The following is a 17,332-nucleotide window of genomic DNA, read 5'->3' as shown; positions in this document are numbered from 1 at the left end:
CTTTCCTCACGTATCTTTATTTTATATATCTATTTCTGCACATTGATGTAGCTTATCTACTGATTTTTTTTTTTTAATGTTTATTTTTGAGAGAGAGCGAGCGTGAGCAAGGGAGGGCCAGAGAGAGAGGGAGATACAGAATCTGAAGCAGGCTCTCGGCTCTGAGCTGTCAGCACAGAGCCTGATGCAGGGCTCAAACTCACAAGCTGTGGAGATCATGACCTGAGCCAAAGTCGGACACTTAACTGACTGAGCCACCCAGGTGCCCTGCCTATCTACTGATTTTAATGGCTCTTAACCTGTATTCACATCAGTTTGCTTGGCTTTTCTCCAGGCAGTAGACATTCTGGTATTCACTGTTACTAGTGCCATAAATACCTGTATAAATCACTTTTCCCTGTTCTGAATTACTTCCTTGGGCTATATTCCCAGATGAATCAAAGAGCATAAACAGTTCAGTAAATTCACTCACTTAGATCATTACCTAATAAGTGATGATACCTCAAGAGTCGTAACAGTTCTGTTACAATTAACAGGACTGCGTGGATGCTCTAGTGATCACGTTATGACTGATTTTATTGTAACTTCCTCCCAGAGTTTATGAGTGTAACAAACGTTGTAAATGTGACCCAAACATGTGCACAAACCGGTTGGTGCAGCACGGGCTCCAGGTTCGGCTACAGCTATTCAAGACGCAGAACAAGGGCTGGGGTATTCGCTGCTTGGATGACATTGCCAAAGGATCCTTCGTCTGTATTTATGCAGGTTGGTGATGAAAGAGTTGCCCCTGGGGTTAGGACACCACGGGGAATTGAATCAGACAGAGGGTGAATGAGAATAAAATGCTTGACACGAGAACTTGGGAGTAAGAGGAGGCCATGATTTTCTTCTGTAAAGAACATGACAAGTGATGTGCCTGTCGGGGTGGACCAGGGAGGGACAGAAGGACAAGCAAGAAAAGGGGTGAAAGTGGACAGAGGATTTTTCAGACGAGGGATGTGGGAGCAGAGTCCAGTACGTCATTTTATCCCACATCACCCTCCTCCACCCAGAGGCTTTCAGCATAGCTGCAGATGCCCTTTTGGTAAACCAAGTGAAGAGGCAGAAAGGGATGGTAGAGAGGGCAGGATTTGAAACCAGAGTAAAGCTCCCCAGCCTCTCGTGACGACCCCGAGGAGGAGGGCATCATGAGAGACAAGGGAGAGCCCATGATGGAGGTGTTTTTGACTGTGTGCTGCTGGGCTAGGTATTGTGGGAAGGACCCCTACACTCTCTAAAAGATCCTCATAACCCTAGAAGGCCTTTAATTCTCTTCATTCCCAGGCAAGATCCTGACAGATGACTTTGCGGACAAGGAGGGCCTGGAGATGGGTGATGAGTACTTTGCCAATCTGGACCATATCGAGAGTGTGGAGAACTTCAAGGAAGGATATGAGAGTGATGCCCCCTGTTCGTCCGACAGCAGCGGGGTGGACTTGAAGGACCAGGAAGATGGCAACAGCGGGACAGAGGATCCCGAAGAGTCCAATGACGACAGTTCCGATGATAACTTCTGTAAAGATGAGGACTTCAGTACCAGCTCTGTGTGGCGCAGCTATGCTACCCGGAGGCAGACCCGGGGCCAAAAGGAAAACGGACTGTCTGAGACGGCTTCCAAGGACTCCCGCCCCCCAGACCTTGGGCCCTCCCATATTCCTGTCCCTCCAGCGATCCCTGGGGGTGGCTGCAATCCGCCTTCCTCTGAAGAGACACCCAAGAATAAGGTGGCCTCATGGTTGAGCTGCAATAGTGTCAGTGAAGGTGGCTTTGCTGACTCTGATAGCCGTTCATCCTTCAAGACTAACGAAGGTGGGGAAGGCCGGGCTGGGGGAGGCAGAGGGGAGGCTGAGAAGGCCTCCACCTCAGGGCTGGGCTTCAAGGATGAGGGAGACCTCAAGCAGGCCAAGAAAGAGGTAAGTGGTGGCAGAAGACTCTCAGAGCGGGAGTTTTTGTAGAACTTTGGTAATGGAACAACTTGACATGGCACACTGATTCTTCACGTGTAGATCATTTATTGGATGTTTATTTCTGTGGCAAACCTGATTATCTTCCCCCTGCACCCAACACATTCCTGGTGCTTAAAGAACCAAATTATTATTTTTTTATTTTTATTTTTTAATGTTTATTTTTGAGAGAGAGCACAAATGGGGGAGAGACAGAGAGAGAGAGGGAGAAAGTTTGAAGCAGGCTCTGAGCTGTCAGCACAGAGCCCGACACGGGGCTCGAGCCCACAGACTGGGCTGTGAGATCATGGCCTGAGCTGAAGTCGGATGCCCAACTGACTGAGCCACCCAGGCACCCAAGAACCAAATTACTTTTTAAATCAATCCGGGGGAGCGAAAGTGGTTCATTCCGAAGTAAAGGATTTATAAGTAATTTTTTTTTAACTTAGTGTTATGTCAAGTTATCTACAACATTGCTGTTTTTTGTTAGAGTTAAAAACCAAGAATTGATTATAGATGTATTTTTAATGATGTTGAAACTTAACATATCACAGGTGGTGAACTCTTGTCCTTGTAAAATCTGCCCACGGTGTTTGCCTTGAGTGTGTTATGGTCTGTCATTGGGAAGGTTTAGAGAACCCTTCTCAGGGGGTGTCCTGATGAGAACACAGTTGTTACTGTTGAGCTGCAGAGGAATCTCTTTAGTGTACTTCTCACTGGCCGATGTCTTTGGAGGTCATTTGAGATGAACTCTGATTGTTGGACCTGTCACCCAGCGCCATGAAAACATCTAACCCTTCACTTGCTCTTTTCCAGGACCCCGATGACCGAAACAAGATGTCCTTGTAAGTGCTGCTGTTTCTGACCTGTTTCCAAATCTGTCTTCTCTCAAGCCTGTAAAAGAAGCCTGCCCTCTCCCACTCATGTTCAGTCTCTCTCTCTTAAAAAAAAATGGATAAATGTTAAAAAAAATTTTTTTTTTAAAGGGGCACCTGGGTGGCTCAGTCGGGTAAGCGTCCGACTTCAGCTCAAGTCATGATCTTATGGTTTGTGGGTTTGAGCCCCGTATCAGGCCCTGCACTGACAGCTCAAAGCCTGGAGCCTGTTTCAGATTCTGTGTCTCCCTCTCTCTCTGCCCTCCCCCACTTGTGCTCTTTCTCTGTCTCCTAAAAAAAAAAAAAAAAAAAAAAAAAAAGAATAAATGTTAAAAAAAAAAAAAAGCCTAAGAAACAGCCAGTAATCTGATCCCCTCTTATTCCTTCCCCTCCCTTTAGAATCACTGAAAGCTCTCGAAATTATGGTTACAATCCTTCTCCCATGAAACTTGAAGGACTTCGCCGCCCACCTAGTAAGACTAGTATGCATCAGAGCCGACGACTCATGGCCTCTGCTCAGTCCAACGCTGATGTAAGTAACCTTGTTCCTCAAGCTGTACCTCCCCCAGCCTTGTGTTTGGCGCTGAGTCTGAGGAATATTCCCCTCACCGTCTCGGGTCCTTGATGATAATTACCAATATATCCCTTCTTATTTCTTTGGCTGTGACTTCCTGCCTTGTCTTTCTTTGCCCAGCGTCTAGTCTTTCTCTTGCTGTAGTCTTAGCCTCTTCCTGCCTGACCGTAGGAAGAGCAAGAACTTGAGTGGGTCCTCACCATTTACTCTTCTTTCTTCTCACTCTTCTGTTTTCCAGGATGTCTTAACACTGTCCAGCAGCACAGAAAGCGAGGGGGAAAGTGGGACCAGCCGGAAGCCCACCACCGGCCAGACTTCAGCCACAGCAGTGGACAGCGATGATATCCAGACCATCTCCTCTGGCTCTGAAGCAGATGACTTTGAGGACAAGAAGAACATGTCTGGTAGTCTAGAATGTTGGGGGTGGTAGGAAGGAACGATCAGAAAGTTGGGATAGAGGCTTTTTTAAGGAAGCTAAGGAAGTAGGACGAAAAAATTCAGATCTTAAGAGTTGACACGTCTGGGAGGGTTTTCTGACTCCCAGCTCAACTGTTCGACGCATCCCCTTCCTCTCTCCTTTCCACTTCCCTACTCTTTCCTCTCAGCTTTACCCAACAGATGTAATCCTGCTTGAAAAAAACTGCCAGTTAGGATCTTTGCCCCAAGGGCCCAGCTAACCGGCATTCCTGCAGTGCAGTGGGTGGGATGGAAACCCGGGGGGGGGGGGGGGGGGGGGGGGGGGTGGTAGAATGTCGCGAAATGGGATAGGGCCTAAGCCCCGTTCTCCTTCCTGTCCAGGTCCAGCAAAGCGCCAGGTGGCAGTAAAATCAACCCGGGGCTTTGCTCTTAAGTCAACCCATGGGATTGCCATTAAGTCAACCAACATGGCATCCGTGGAAAAGGGGGAGAGCGCACCTGTCCGTAAGAACACACGCCAGTTCTACGATGGGGAGGAGTCTTGCTACATCATCGACGCCAAGCTCGAAGGCAACCTGGGCCGCTACCTCAATGTGAGACCCCCCTCCCCCTCACCTCTAGATGCTGGATTATCGTACCATCGTCAAATTTTTTGTTCTTTTAACAAAAGAACAGTTCTTTTAACTGTATAAATCCACCTTTTCTTGTCAGCAATTCTTGATCTCGAGCATCTTAAAGAGGTAGCTTTCTTTCAAAACTCCACTGTGATGGGGAGGAGCACATGGCATATTTTATCCAACTCCTGCTTACCCCACAAAGCCGGGTTCTGTTTCCTCGTTTCTTATGCATCCTGTCCTTAAACCCACAGCACAGCTGCAGCCCCAACCTGTTTGTCCAGAATGTCTTTGTGGACACTCACGATCTTCGCTTCCCCTGGGTGGCCTTCTTTGCCAGCAAGTAAGAGGGGATCAGGGAGGGGGGTGGGGGGGAAGAGCAGCATTCTGTCTGTGCTCCCGTGCCGCATGCACCTGGTGGCTGCCTTCACCGAACCTGTCCCTTCCTTCCTGTCCAGGAGGATCCGGGCCGGGACTGAGCTGACTTGGGACTACAACTATGAGGTGGGCAGTGTGGAAGGCAAGGAGCTGCTGTGCTGCTGCGGGGCCATTGAATGCAGGGGGCGGCTTCTGTAGAGGACAGCCTTCTCAACGTCCCGAACCCTTCCCAAAGCATCCTTTCCTCAGGAACTGGGTCTTCCTGACTCTCTGACTCTGACCCTGCCTCCAGTCGTGCCCCTCCCCCGGCTCCTAGTAGGTAGAAATTGGGGCTCTGGATCAGGAGGTCCCTTCCAATGTGGTGCTAGCAGGCAAGGTCCCTCCTCCACCTCCTGAAGCGCCAGGGGTGGGGAGAGGTCACCACACCAACCTGGGCCTGACATCCGTCGGTCCTCCTGTTACTCCTCCCTCCCAGCCTGTGTGTGTTCAAGTGTCCATGCTTCTGACAGACTTTATTCCTGGAATGAGGGCTGTGCGTTTACTATCCTTCATTTGTATGTTTCTTGAACGTCTTTTAACAAGATGTTAAAACTAAGATTGTGATTTGATTTCTCTTTCTCGGTCCCCACACTTCTAGCTCTGGGTCTGTCTGGAACAGCACTGTTTCCCCGCCCCCACCCTTCCCAAGGTGGAGCTGTCATTAATCTCTTACCCTCCCTACCTTGGTTTTTTCTTATTTGCCATATGAAATTTAAAAATGAAAACATTACATAACCATGAGGAAGACTACCTTAGTTTATTTAGTTGATCCCCCTTCGCAGTTCCTGCTAGTCTCAGACACTTGTTGCCATGTTTTCATCTTTAATATATTTTAATTAAAAAAAAAAAAAAAAAAAACGCCATTAACAGTACATTTTGGTCTGAAGTGGTCCCTCTGCTCAAATGCCAGGTGCTAGCTGTAATTCTGGCTTGAAAACCAAAACACCGAATGTTTAATAAATAAAAATTAGAACTAGTTGCCATTCTATTCCAAACCAGCTAGCCTAGGGAAAGAGGCCAGAGAAAGGAGGCAGTAAGATCTTGGACCTGTGACTAGAGAGAGCTGGCAGAGAAGTGACACGTAGACCGGACGAACAGTCCCAGTGTGGCTCCTCCTTTTTGGCAGAGGTAGGGCAGGGGTCATATGTACCCTCCTACACTCAATTCATTTGTGTCTTTGGAGGGAAAAAAGTGAAAGCTCAGCTTTGGTTTCTGGCCCAAGTTAGGGAGCCTAGAAAGGTGAGCCTTGGTCCATCTTTGGCAGAATGAGGCCCACAGGTGGCACAGTAAGGCACGACCCTGGCTCTGGAGGTCAGGGGGTCAGAGGCAAACAGCTGGGGCCAAATTCTGAAGAATAAGGAATGTGAGTTGTAACCCCCACCCCCAGAGCTGAGGAAGGGCCTCAAAAACAACAGTACACCTTGGAAAAAAGAGAGGAAAAGAAGTCCACCCCCCTCTAACAAAGGATGTACCAGCCTCCCCTCTACCTGGGGATTGGCTGGTTTGAATTTGGTTTAAAGGCAACTGGGTGACAAAGAAGCAGGGGGCTGGGACACAGAAGAACTTTCTCCTTGCTTTCTGCTTCCCAGCCCCCCTCCCCAGCCCCCAGGGCTCAAAGTGGCCCTGTGGGGAGGAGGGACTAGTTCCTTGGCTTTACGCATTAATCTGAGGGGCAGCAGGGACAATGGTTCAGTCATTCTTACGATGGTTGTTACTGACGACAGGGTGGCCGTTGGCTAGTGGCCGGCTCTTTGCTCCTCCCCCTGCTATAGCCTCCTCCCCCTCTGAGCTCTCGGTTTCTTCCGGGTCACTGCGTTCATCTTCTACCAGCTGTGGAAGGGATAAGAAGGGTTACTCGCTGTCCTCAAACCCCCAAGAAATGCCTCTCTCAGCAGGCTTGTCCTGCTTTACCCAGGGCCCCACAGTAGTCTCTTAGCAGGTTGCTGGTACGGGAGGGAGTTTGGGTGGTTTCTAGAGTTGAAGGTAGTGGGGCCTACAGAGCATTCACCTTTCCAGTTATGAACTTGTGGGCCATGCGCAGAATGAAGTAGGCCCAGAAGACATGTAGCAGCTGTAGCACTCCCATCATGGAATTAAAGAAGTAGTAGCCAAAGAAGGCAGGGTAGAGCTCCAGTGGGTACACCACGGTGCAGTGCAAGATCCTGCAGCGGAAAAGTAGAGGGAATTGTAAACACACAGAGGAGGGGGCAGGGAGAGGCAAGACTCCTGATTCCTTGAGGACAGGAGTGTCATCTGGCCTCCTACTCACCAGAAGGGCAGGATGACCAGTCGGGTGATGATGAAGACAATGGCGAAGACAATGAAGATGTTGTTGCAGGTGTTTTTCCATCCCGCATAGTTAAACATCTTGGCCGACTGCATAGATAGCCCCATCCATCATCACAGGCTCCTGACTCTCCCATATATGTTCATACACACGCTGGCTCTGTGCCCCCCGATTCCTTGGTCCCAGGAACATCAACAGCACCACCACCACCACCACCACCACTACCACCCCCTGCAAAAAAGGGAGAGGGATGGGAGAACCTGCACCAGAGTCTCTAGGTTTGAAGAAATGGCCCAGGAAGCCTGACCTCTAGCAGGTAGTCAGAAGAGTCATGAAGAGCCATGATCAGAGTCCCTGCTCGGATGTAATTGGCAAACCAGGAGAAGCTGATGAGGATGATGGTAGCCACGTGGTGGATGATCTGTTCCTTGAAATCCTGAAGGAAAGATGCAGGCTCCAGGGCACTATTAACTGTTCCCCAGCCCCCACTATTCCTACTTCCCCTTACCCTTTGTGCCCCTCAACCCACAGCTCCATCCAAATACCCAGAAATCAAAGCGGGGGCTCTTCCTCCCAGGGATTTATCTTGGTTCCTTAGGCTTAATGGCACAGCTCCCTGACCCACCTTTCGCTTGACATCAGAGGCAATGCTGAAGAGCAGGGACCAGTAGAAAGAAAGTTCAATCATGTAGTACCAATACTGGGAAGGGATGGTGCTCTGGGAGAGCAAAGAGAAAGAAAGGTAAGGGGCCCTGGAGCAGCAGGTCCCAAGAGTCTCACCTGTCCAAACCCAGCCCTTCTAGCCCAAAGTGCTTTAGCACCATGACTCCAGTGCCTTCTGCCATGTGTTCCAGAGATCCTCTCTTCACGAGGGCATGTGTGTCCTAGTCCTGTCCTACCTTGATGCTATATAATGAGTCAGGACCCCATTTCATACCTGTATGGGATATCCCTCCCAAACCTTCTTCATGTCATAGAACCAGGGTTTCTGCAGAGAGACAGTGAGAGGTTAAAAGAGGAGGGACCCAAGTTCTGTGGCCTCATCCCACCTTACTAGAGAGCCTACTCCCACCTCCCATTAATCCCCACTCACATCCACAATGACGGCCATGCCAGCAATGAAAGCGATCAGATAAAAGGTGAATCTCCAGCTGCAAGAGGAAGCAGAAAGGACTGGAAGAGTGGCATAGCCCTCCAGCCACCCCCAAGTGCCCCCAGATATCCTCTCAATATCATTAGTAACCAAATTCACCTGCTCACCTAGGTACAGCCTCTCCTCGCACAGGGCCATGGCCCACCCCTCCCAGCAAGATACATCAGAGCTTCCTCTGCCGCCCAGTTTCTCCTGCCCCAACCTCCCCTACCTGGCTTCTCGGAACTTCTTGAGGAGACTGGGCCGGTCCTGGTTGCGGCGGCGCCGGAACCAGCGCTCTACCTGGCGGCCAGAGAGCCCGCTCTGCCGTGACAGGAGCTCTACCTCTGCCTGGGTGTCGTGAGGAAGCCCCATTACCATCCGGCTTCGGCTCCCCCACCCTCCCGCCCTCTCCCAGCGAGAAGCTAGGTCGGCACCCCTGCCCTCTCCTCTCTTCACCCACCAGGGTTGGCCCTGCAGCCTGCCCCCTCCCTCTGCCCTCCCCTCCTCAGCACCCAGTGACTGCCAGGCTGGGGTCTGCGGCTCAAACCTGTTTGGGCTGCTTGCCACTGGTCTGGTAGAAATGCTCCAAGGTGGGGTTGGGAGGTGCCCGCAGCCGAGTTTTCTCCTTTATGTTCAGGAGGGCAGCCAGTGGGGTGGCCACGTAACTGAGGAAGGGATAGGAGTGAGAAGTGTCTGGCTCTCTGGAAGCACCTCAGTGTCTCAGTAGCCCCTACACTGGGAGGGGAAAGGACTGCAAGCTCAGGCAACTTTATCCTGGGCCTCAGTTTCCCAGCAACCCTCTCTCTGGCCTCCATGGGCTGCCCAGAGCTGACAAAGCTGCCTGTGTTCACAAGTGACCGGGCGGGAGCGGGGAGGGGGAGAACAAACGACCATTGAAGGAGAGGGCCTGGGGGTGCTGAACCCTCAGGAAGACAATGCTGCCTTCAGTGGGGGGCACACAGGAGGCAGGGATCAGTGGGGGGCGCACAGTAGGCAGGGATTGGGGTGGCCAGAAGAGCGGGACCCAGCGCCAATTAAACAGCAAGAGACGGACTTGAAATGCGAGAAATTTCACTGTGTCTGGCAGCCAAGGAAGGCATGGGGGTAGGGGCAGTATGCTCACAGCTCAAAGAAGTATCGAACGATGAGGAAGAGCAAGGCCAGGGGTAGTGTGATGTAGAGGTCTGAGGCTTTGGCATAGACACGTCCATCCCGGTCTTCTAGATCAGCCCAGGTTAAGTTCACAGGCAGCCACAGCCGTTCCCACCAGAAGTAGTCATACAGGGTCTGGAGCATCCTGAGTGAGGAGGGGGGAAGGGAGAGGGCATCACAGGGGGCAGCTATGGGGGAAAAGAGAGATGAAAGTTTCCATGGTGTAACAAAGGAGAAGGGGACAGAGATTCAAGCCCTGGATTCTGGTCCTGGCCAATGGCCTCGGACAAATCAGCTTCTTCACCTGCAACATGGTGCCTTTCCAGTTCTAACATTTACTGTTTTTAGCAACTGAAGGGTGATGCTAACAACCCCCAGGAGTCCCAATTCTCTAGAACTAAGAACCTTGGGGTCTTCCAGTCATGTTGCTACCCCAGCACGGAGGACAGGCAGGATCTGGCCCTAGAGGCTGTAACCAACAATCTGAGTAAAGGAGGCACCCTCCCCCATCCCACTCTTCAGCTACCCCCTCCATCCCTCAAGCCAACCCACAGCTGGAAGCTTCCCTGTCAGGGAAGCCCCGAAAACAGATTGCAGGGCTGAGGCGACCCTACCTCCTCCTTCCCTACAACCCATCCAGGTAACAGGTCCCTAGGGAAAATTAAGAGGCTGGAGTACAGTAAAATGATGTCCCTAAAGGATGCTGAGCCCCAGGACAATCAGTGGACCTCAAACTATCACACACAAGATTAACACCCCATGCTGAGACATCCAATCCCAGCAAATAAGGCTGAAGAACTCTTAACTGAAGCCTCTTTTCAGAAATAAAGTGAAAGCAAGGCTGCAAAGGATCAGGGATTGGGGGACAGACCATGGTGACAGCAGACCAAGACATCTGGTGGGACTAGGAACTATTTCTTCCTAAGGCTCATCTAGAAAATAAAACCCTAACTAGTCTGCAGGGGAACACCCATCACAAATACTCTCAGATAATAAAAGCTGTTGCTTCCCCCGCAGCCCCACCTTTTCCTCCACTGTTAGAGAAAGGATCACCAGGGTGGTAGTGACCAACCACTTGGATACCAGAATGAGGGAGGATACAGACCTCCTTTGACGTATCCTACACAGCCACTGTCTGTGGCTCCCGAGGGGGACAGCAGCCGCTTGGAGCTAAGAGCAAGATGGTCCTGAAGCGTCAGTGATGCCGGTACCAACACAATACCTGGCAGTCCTGGGACTCAGCAATGAACGCCAGCAGGATGGCAAGGGCAGAAGTTTCCAGGCTCCCAGCCCTCATCCTCCCAGGAGGGAAGAGAGGTGGTGGTATTCAGGCTGGCCTTGGAATGAAGCGCTGACACAGAAGGAAGGTGGTCTCCTCCCACCCAGGGAGGGAAGAGAGTGGGGAGATTGTTCTCCACTGTGAATTGGACACCAGTTGGTGCCACTGGCTGAAGGCTGATCAGATCTCAGCTGAGCTGGGCTGGTCCTCCGGCTGCTCTTCCAACAGCTCCGCCCACACCCACCACAGAAGCACTTGCGAAATCCCTCTCAGCCTGTCACGGGTCATTATTCCAGCTCAAGGACTTTACCCTCTTGTCCCCACTCCTGGTCACTGCTCTCAGATGAAATCAGAGGTCAGCACTGACAATAAAGGAGCTTCAGCTTCACCTTCCCCCAGTGTCTCTCTCTCTCTCTCTCTCTCTCTCTCTCTCTCTCTCTCTCTCTCTCACACACACACACACACACACACATTCTCTCTCTCTCTCTCTCTCTCTCTCTCTCTCTCTCTCTCTCTCTCTCTCTCTCCAGGCCTCAGGTCCTGAGGGCATTCATTGCCCCTTCCCCCTCCACCTTAGCCAGAATAAATATTTAATCAGTTAAAGAGATGGAACCTTTTTGAACTGAACAAAATTAAACATAATTATCCACAGTGGAACTTTACCCACACGACCATGTGTACGACACACTTTTATCCTGGAGAAAAGATAGAGAAAATTTAATGGAGAGGGGGCAAGGTAAAAGGCCTAGGATGTGCTAGCACATCTCTGGATCCTCCTTTCCACATTCTTAGCTTAGCTAGATTGGAGGTAGGGAAGTACACCTGACATGTCCCCTGACTGCTGTCTCTTAGAGCCCAACTTGTCATTCACTGAGATCTAAAGCCAAAGGTACAGACAGGCCTGGAGATTGTGCCCCATCCCTACACTGGTCAGTGAAAACTGGCAGGAAGTTTCTCTTGTCAGGGACATTTTGAGGATTAAAGATTCAGAAGACCGGCTGGGGTCCCAGAGGGTAGGAGTGGGGCCCCTCTCCCTGACTCCTGGGGTCCAGGAACGTCTTCTGCCAGTCTATCCCTCCAAAGAAAGTGAGAAGCTGGGGAAGCTGGCAGAAAAAGTGTCAGAGAGTGGTCAAGGGCAATCACCAGGATAGTGCAACTATCTCAACCCCAGGACAAGATAGCACTCATCCCCTTCCCATCCCAAACAGGGAAAGCCAAAGAATATGGTGTGTCAGGAGCTCAGAGATGCAGATTCATGGGGGCTCTCTCACACTTGGCTTTCAGTCTTTCTGTGACCACAGCCCTCCCTTGCGGCCCAGCCTAGGACTTCCATTAGCAGAGGAATGCTACCCCCTCCCTGCCCACCCTTCCCCACCCTGGGCCTAGCCCAGCAGGGAGAAGCACCAGATTCAGCAGGGTCAGGACTTCTGACTCAACACGGGGGGGGGGGGGTGAACAACAGGGGCTCCCAGTGCCCTGCTTACACACCCCCACAGAAGCAACAAGTCTGCTCCCAGAGGCAGCCCTGGTGGCTTCTTGGCACCAGCCCATCAAGCCAAGAAGGCAGGATATCTACTTGGCCTAGGGAAACAACCCTGCTTTTCCAGCAAGTTGGCCCTCAGGGTAGATACTTGATTTTCTGCTGGAGAAATCACACCTACAGATGTTTTTCCACTCACAGAATTTACTCCTGACACACACATGAAGAGATGATAGGGTGTGTATGCATCTGTGTGTGTGTCTCTCTCACATACATACACACATATACACATGTACACACACATACACACCTGCCTCAGAGACACAGATGCCACTTTCTGAGGCACAGGCTGGAAAGGAGCCAGCAGAGCAGGGATTTCATGGGCATTGGATTACCAGGAACTTGAACAGGGCTCTGCCCCACCCCCACCCTTTACCCCAACTCTGACTGACCCATCCCACACACTCAGAGATGGATGAAAAGGGGCAGAGGGTACCCATGGGGGCTTGTAAACCCAGAACGCTTAGAGGGCAGAAGTTGGAGTTGGTGGGGAAGGGATGTCCGACTCAATGTGAAAAGTCTCTCTGGCTCTTAGAGTTTGGAGATATGATTGAGGAAAACAGGATCAGCAAAGGAGAGAGTGACAAACACAGGGTCCCACAGGCTTGAGGGACTACAAAAAAGCGGGAGGACCCAAATGGTCTTCCAGTTGAAAAGTCTCTTTTCAGGCAGCAACAGCACCTCAGGAACTAGATGAAGCCCACAGGAGGTGTGTCATTGTTCCAGGCCGCAGTGTAGGTCCCCAAATTTAGCTTGTCTAAGCTGCCCCGCTAGAGGCCCCAACACACCCAAATACTGCATGTGACTACAGCCTCCAGGGGCAGGGAGAGGCAGGCAGGTTGAAGAGGCTGAGCCAGGCAGTGCTGTAAAGAATCAGTGGCCTGTGGCCAGTGACAGGGGAGAGAGGAGGCCGGCCCTCCCAGGGGGAAAGCAAAGGCCCCAGTGAAGGGAGTGGACTGTAGGGTGCCAAGGGAGACAAGGAACTCTGTCTGTTTAGAAGAGAGAGTGTGTGCAGGTCACTTTATGATTAAGGCCAGGCCCGGAGACACAAAGCTGCAGACAAGTCCTTATCCCTAGAGCCCCACCACAAGTGCAGCTGGCCACCCACATTTAGATTAGGTGATCTGGACTTTGGTACGGGGGCAGCGACCCTTCCAGCACCAATGCAGGGTGACTGCCTCCTGGAGGCCTTCCCAGACTCAGCTCCCTCCTCCATTCCTCAGGGTCCCCAGAGTCCCCCTGACTACTGAGTCTAGCAACTCAAGTGACTTAAGCCCAGGTTTTGATGCCAGGGGCCTGGCTTGGGGAGAGAGAGAAACCCCCAAGCTCAGGCCAAAGATTAGCGCCACACACCTGCCATTAACCTACTTGCCAGAGAGCCTCCAGGCCGGTAATTAACAAGCTGTGGCCCAGAAAACCAGTTTCACCGGCAGCTTCCCCCCTCCCCACCCCTGCCACACACACCCCATAACGGTATAGGAGCCTTAGCCTTGGGGGGCCGGGGCAGACGCAAGAGCCACTCCTTCCTGTTTCCCGTTAAGCACATGGACGCTCTGACCTCCCTCCCGGAGCGGGCACTGAGGACCAGCCCGAGGAAAAGTCTGCACGACCTCCCGTCTCCCTCCCACCCTGGTCGCGGGCCCGCCGCTAGGCCGGGGCCGGGGGGGGGGGGGGGCTGGGGGGAGACTCTCCTCCCCAACAAAGGGGCGCCGGCGGCTCGGGCCCTCCGCGAGCGGCTCCGGGTGCCTCCCTTCAGCCCCTACCTGTTGCCAGGAGGGCTGGCTTCTTCAGGCCCGGGGCACCCGGCCAGCCTGCCCTCCGGCGGCGCTGGGGGCCTGGCCGCTCCCGCGAGGCGCTCCGGCCCGCCCTGCCCCCGGCCCGCCGCCATGAGCACCCCGCGCACGCGCCCCCGCGCCCCGGGGCCGCCGTCCCCCGCCCCCAGCCCCGCTGCCCGGAGCTCGCGCCCCGGTGCCCCTGCCCGGCCGCCCCCCCCCGCCCCCTCCGCGGCCAGGGCCCTCTCCGCGGAGCCGCGTCGGAGCGGCCCCCACTTCTCCCAACTTTTCGGCGGCCGCTCCCCGCCCCTGCGCGCAGCGCCTGCGGCTCCCGGGCCGGGGTCCCCCACTCACTCGGCGGCGGCAGCGGCGTCGCGGGGCTGGCCGGGCCGGGAGCCGCTGCTCCGTGTCTCCGGGCGTCCGAGCTCCGCACCCCCCCCCCCTCCGGACTGGCTCGGCTCGCTCCTCTCCTCCCCCTTCCGCCTGCCCGCCCGCCCGCTCCCTCCCTCCTTCCTCCTCCTCCCGCCGAGCCCTGCACGGCTGCGTCCGAGCCCAGCCCCGGAGAGCAAGGCCGCGGGCGGCCCAGGAACCGGGAGACTGGGCGTGGGCCTGCGGCCCGGCGACGGCAGGGGCAGGGGCGGGGAGGGAGAGCGGGCGGCGGGGCCCGGGCCTCTGCGCCCAGCCCCGCTCCCGCCGCCTCTTCCTCGGCCCTCGGACCCGCGCCCGCTGCGGTCGCCGCACCCCGGAGCAGCCCCCGAGCAGGGGAGGCAGGTGCGGGCCCGGCGGCCGCGCTGGGCTCTCCCCTCGGGGGGCAGACCCGCGAGATGCCCGCGAACGCGCACCTGCCGGCTCCCGACTGCGGTCGGCGACCTCAGCCCAGGTGCCCCCGACCAGTTGCCACCTTCCACCTCCCGCCGCACTGGGCAGCAGAGGGGGGAAGGTGCCTCGGCTTCGGGCGAGCCCCCCCACCTCAGTGCCGCGCCCCTCAGGCCGACCCAGGTGGCGGGCTCCGGTGATTCCTCACAGAGCCTGCGGCCCCTACGAAGTCCCCCGCTGCATCCCCGCCTTAAAACCCACGTTTCCGCCCAAGTGCGGTGAAACCTACCCCCCGTGGACACACACCCCACTGTAGTGGACGCTCTGAAAGGGCCAACCCCCAACTTTTGTTTTGTAAAATGTATTTGACTTTGCAATCTGCACCATTTCCCCCTCTCCTGATTCACGTTTTAAAAATGTCCTTCCTGCTCCGGTAGAATTGATGTTTCAGGAAGATGCCACATGTTTATCCTGGAAAACTGACCTTGACTCCTAGCATCTCCTAGCATGGACAGAATGTGGCTAGGATGCGTTGAGAGATTTGCTTAAAGAGAGATCTAGAGTTTGAGTCAATAGAGGTAACTTCGTTTGGTTTGGTTACCTTGGTGAAATGTTGGTGCTTTTATATTATCACAGTTAGAACCTCTGACAGTAATTTCGTTCATGGTTTATCTAGTCAAGTTCGGGTGTTTTAACAGCTGTGCTAGGAAGGAGAGTGGCCTCCCACCTATTCCAGTTGAGAGCTTGGCCCTCACCTGAGGCTCTGTCTTGGAGACTTGTGGAAGCAGGGGCTGATTTCCAAGCTATTTATTCATTTGCTCTTTGCAGTAGGACCCTCAGCGCATTCCTACCACTGGAGAAATGAGAGCTATCGGCCCAACCCCTGGCCCACTTCTCACCGAACCAGCCCCCAGTGGGCTCTTCTGCAGTTTTTTAGCCCAGGCCTGCCTGATTTTCCAGATCCCAGCAAGCCCTCCAGCCCTGTCTTCCTTTGCCCCAGGCTGAATTCCTCCCTGACCCTTACTGCTTACATCTTTTTACCTCCCTGTACCCTCTCCCTCTGCCTTCCAATCCAGAATTCCCTCTACCTTTCTTGAGAGTCCTCCCCAGATTCCTCTGTGCTACACACCCACAGGCCCTTTTCCAGCTGGGTGCAGTGTCTCTTGTTTGGGCTCCAGCTAACCTTTGGGTGCCTCTCTACCTCCTCACACCTTGTACTATTTGGTTCCCTTTCTGTAGCTTCTGAACCCTTTTCTCAAGCAGTTTTCCTAGATGCCATGTTTCTCCAAAGGTGCCCATAAGACTTTATTTTATTTTTCTTATTTTATTTATTTGAGAGAGAGAGAGTGTGTGTGAGTGGGATAGAAGGGCAGAGGAAGTGAGAGAATCCTAAGCAGGCTCCACACTCAGCGCAGAGCCCTATGCGGAACTCCAACCCACAACCCAGGGATCATGACCCCAGCGGGGACATCAAGAGTCCGACACTCAACCAACTGAGCCACCCAGGTGCCCCCCACCCACCCCCACCCCCACCAGGCACAAGACGGTTTAAATGATTGCTCGGAGGACCGAAGACCGTTGAACCTTTTTAAGATAGCAGTGGGCAGGGGAAGTTTGGGGGCAGGAGTTGGATAGTCAAGACCTGAGAAATAAAGATAAGAGGGTGTATCACTCCCCCAGGAGACAAAAGAGAAGGTGGATGGGGGAGGGAGCAGTGGCTGTGGGCAGCATTAGAATGATGTTACCCCGTCTGGTCAACAGAGCAGGAGCACACACACTCCTGCCTTGACTGGACCAGGAGATTTTGATCACTACCTTTCTGACCCATCCCCCAGTGCCCAGGGCAGACATGGCCACACCCACAGTGCCCCAAGCTGCCTGCCCTGCTGTGACTCACTTCCTCTGTATGGGCTGGTGAGGTGTCCTGAGGCAGAGGACACCAGGCCTTCAGCCTGGGATTTAAGTATCTGGGCAGGCTTCTAGGAAAGAAAAGACATGGACTCCAGTCGAGGAAAGTCATCCTGACCCAGGTCAGACTGGCATGTGCAACACAGAAGCCTATTTGGGTAAAGGAGTAGAGCTTGGCCACCATGTAAGCAGAGGAATTCAGGTGCTAGGAGTTCTGGGGAGAAAAGGTTTCATAACAAGAGGAAAAATAACCAGGAGGAATTTCAATGTGTTCTGAAATTATGCAATGCAAGGATTTTGCAGAAAAGCAATATGGAGTTGGAGTTGAACCAATATTCATGAGTCAACAGCTGAGTCTCTATATATTACTGCTTATCCCCTATATAGTCCACTAAGAGGGGCCCCAAATCAGCCATGCCCTCATCTAAGTGATGAAGAAAACACAGGAGAAGTTGGGAGACCTGGATCTTGTTCCAAGCCATGGCCCTTGGGAAGTCACTCCACCTCCTGAATCAGTAACAAGAGGGGGTAGGCTAATCACCTCCAACAACCCCTCCTCTCTGA

The 17,332-nt window shown here is 53.3% G+C and overlaps 2 protein-coding genes across 12 annotated transcripts in view; one reads left to right on the top strand and one right to left on the bottom strand.

Annotated features, from left to right (window-relative positions):
* The window catches only part of SETDB1 (SET domain bifurcated histone lysine methyltransferase 1), a 34,582-nt gene extending 29,147 nt beyond the window's left edge, over positions 1–5,435 (top strand). For 6 of the 7 annotated variants that reach the window (XM_053889875.1, XM_019432881.2, XM_019432880.2 and 3 more), the window contains 8 exons: positions 596–765; positions 1,324–1,952; positions 2,799–2,827; positions 3,257–3,389; positions 3,670–3,835; positions 4,230–4,441; positions 4,717–4,805; positions 4,921–5,435. In XM_053889875.1, coding sequence (XP_053745850.1) covers positions 596–765; positions 1,324–1,952; positions 2,799–2,827; positions 3,257–3,389; positions 3,670–3,835; positions 4,230–4,441; positions 4,717–4,805; positions 4,921–5,038 — 1,546 coding nt within the window. In that variant the 3' untranslated portion in view covers positions 5,039–5,435. Of the gene's footprint in view, positions 1–595; positions 766–1,323; positions 1,953–2,798; positions 2,828–3,256; positions 3,390–3,669; positions 3,836–4,229; positions 4,442–4,716; positions 4,806–4,920 lie in introns of those variants that run through there. The other variant, XM_053889906.1, reaches the window with a different exon arrangement.
* Positions 5,436–5,617: 182 nt separating this feature from the next.
* Positions 5,618–14,910, bottom strand: CERS2 (ceramide synthase 2). Of its 5 annotated transcripts, none has more exons than XM_019432888.2 (11): positions 14,887–14,910; positions 9,425–9,598; positions 8,849–8,966; positions 8,531–8,649; positions 8,260–8,317; positions 8,104–8,154; positions 7,792–7,884; positions 7,474–7,602; positions 7,149–7,255; positions 6,888–7,041; positions 5,618–6,709 (listed from the first exon to the last, which is right to left on the bottom strand). In XM_019432888.2, exons 2-11 carry the CDS (start codon positions 9,595–9,597, stop codon positions 6,569–6,571), a joined length of 1,143 nt encoding a protein of 380 aa, XP_019288433.1. In that variant the 5' UTR covers position 9,598; positions 14,887–14,910; the 3' UTR covers positions 5,618–6,568. The 5 variants fall into 5 exon arrangements, with proteins under 5 accessions (XP_019288433.1, XP_053745887.1, XP_053745899.1 ...); XM_053889912.1 differs by lacking the exon at positions 14,887–14,910 and adding an exon at positions 14,399–14,532; XM_053889924.1 differs by lacking the exon at positions 14,887–14,910 and adding an exon at positions 14,399–14,519 and having other exon boundaries at positions 9,425–9,641.
* Between the last annotated feature and the right edge of the window lie 2,422 nt (positions 14,911–17,332).

This window comes from Panthera pardus, unplaced genomic scaffold, assembly GCF_024362965.1.
Source record: "Panthera pardus isolate Hobbes unplaced genomic scaffold, ASM2436296v1 HiC_scaffold_11, whole genome shotgun sequence".
Taxonomy (NCBI): Eukaryota; Metazoa; Chordata; class Mammalia; order Carnivora; family Felidae; genus Panthera; species Panthera pardus.
Note: the sequence above shows the minus strand (reverse complement) of the source record. Positions and strands in the feature narration are given on the sequence as shown.

Coding starts and splice junctions, on each gene's coding strand:
- CERS2 (XM_019432888.2), bottom strand. CDS start 9,597: ATGCTCCAGACCCTGTATGACTACTTCTGGTGGGAACGGCTGTGGCTG. Junction 8,650..8,848: donor GTGGCAAGCAGCCCAAACAG/GTTTGAGCCGCA, acceptor CACGACACCCAG/GCAGAGGTAGAGCTCCTGTC. Junction 7,885..8,103: donor GGGAGGGATATCCCATACAG/GTATGAAATGGG, acceptor TTGCTCTCCCAG/AGCACCATCCCTTCCCAGTA.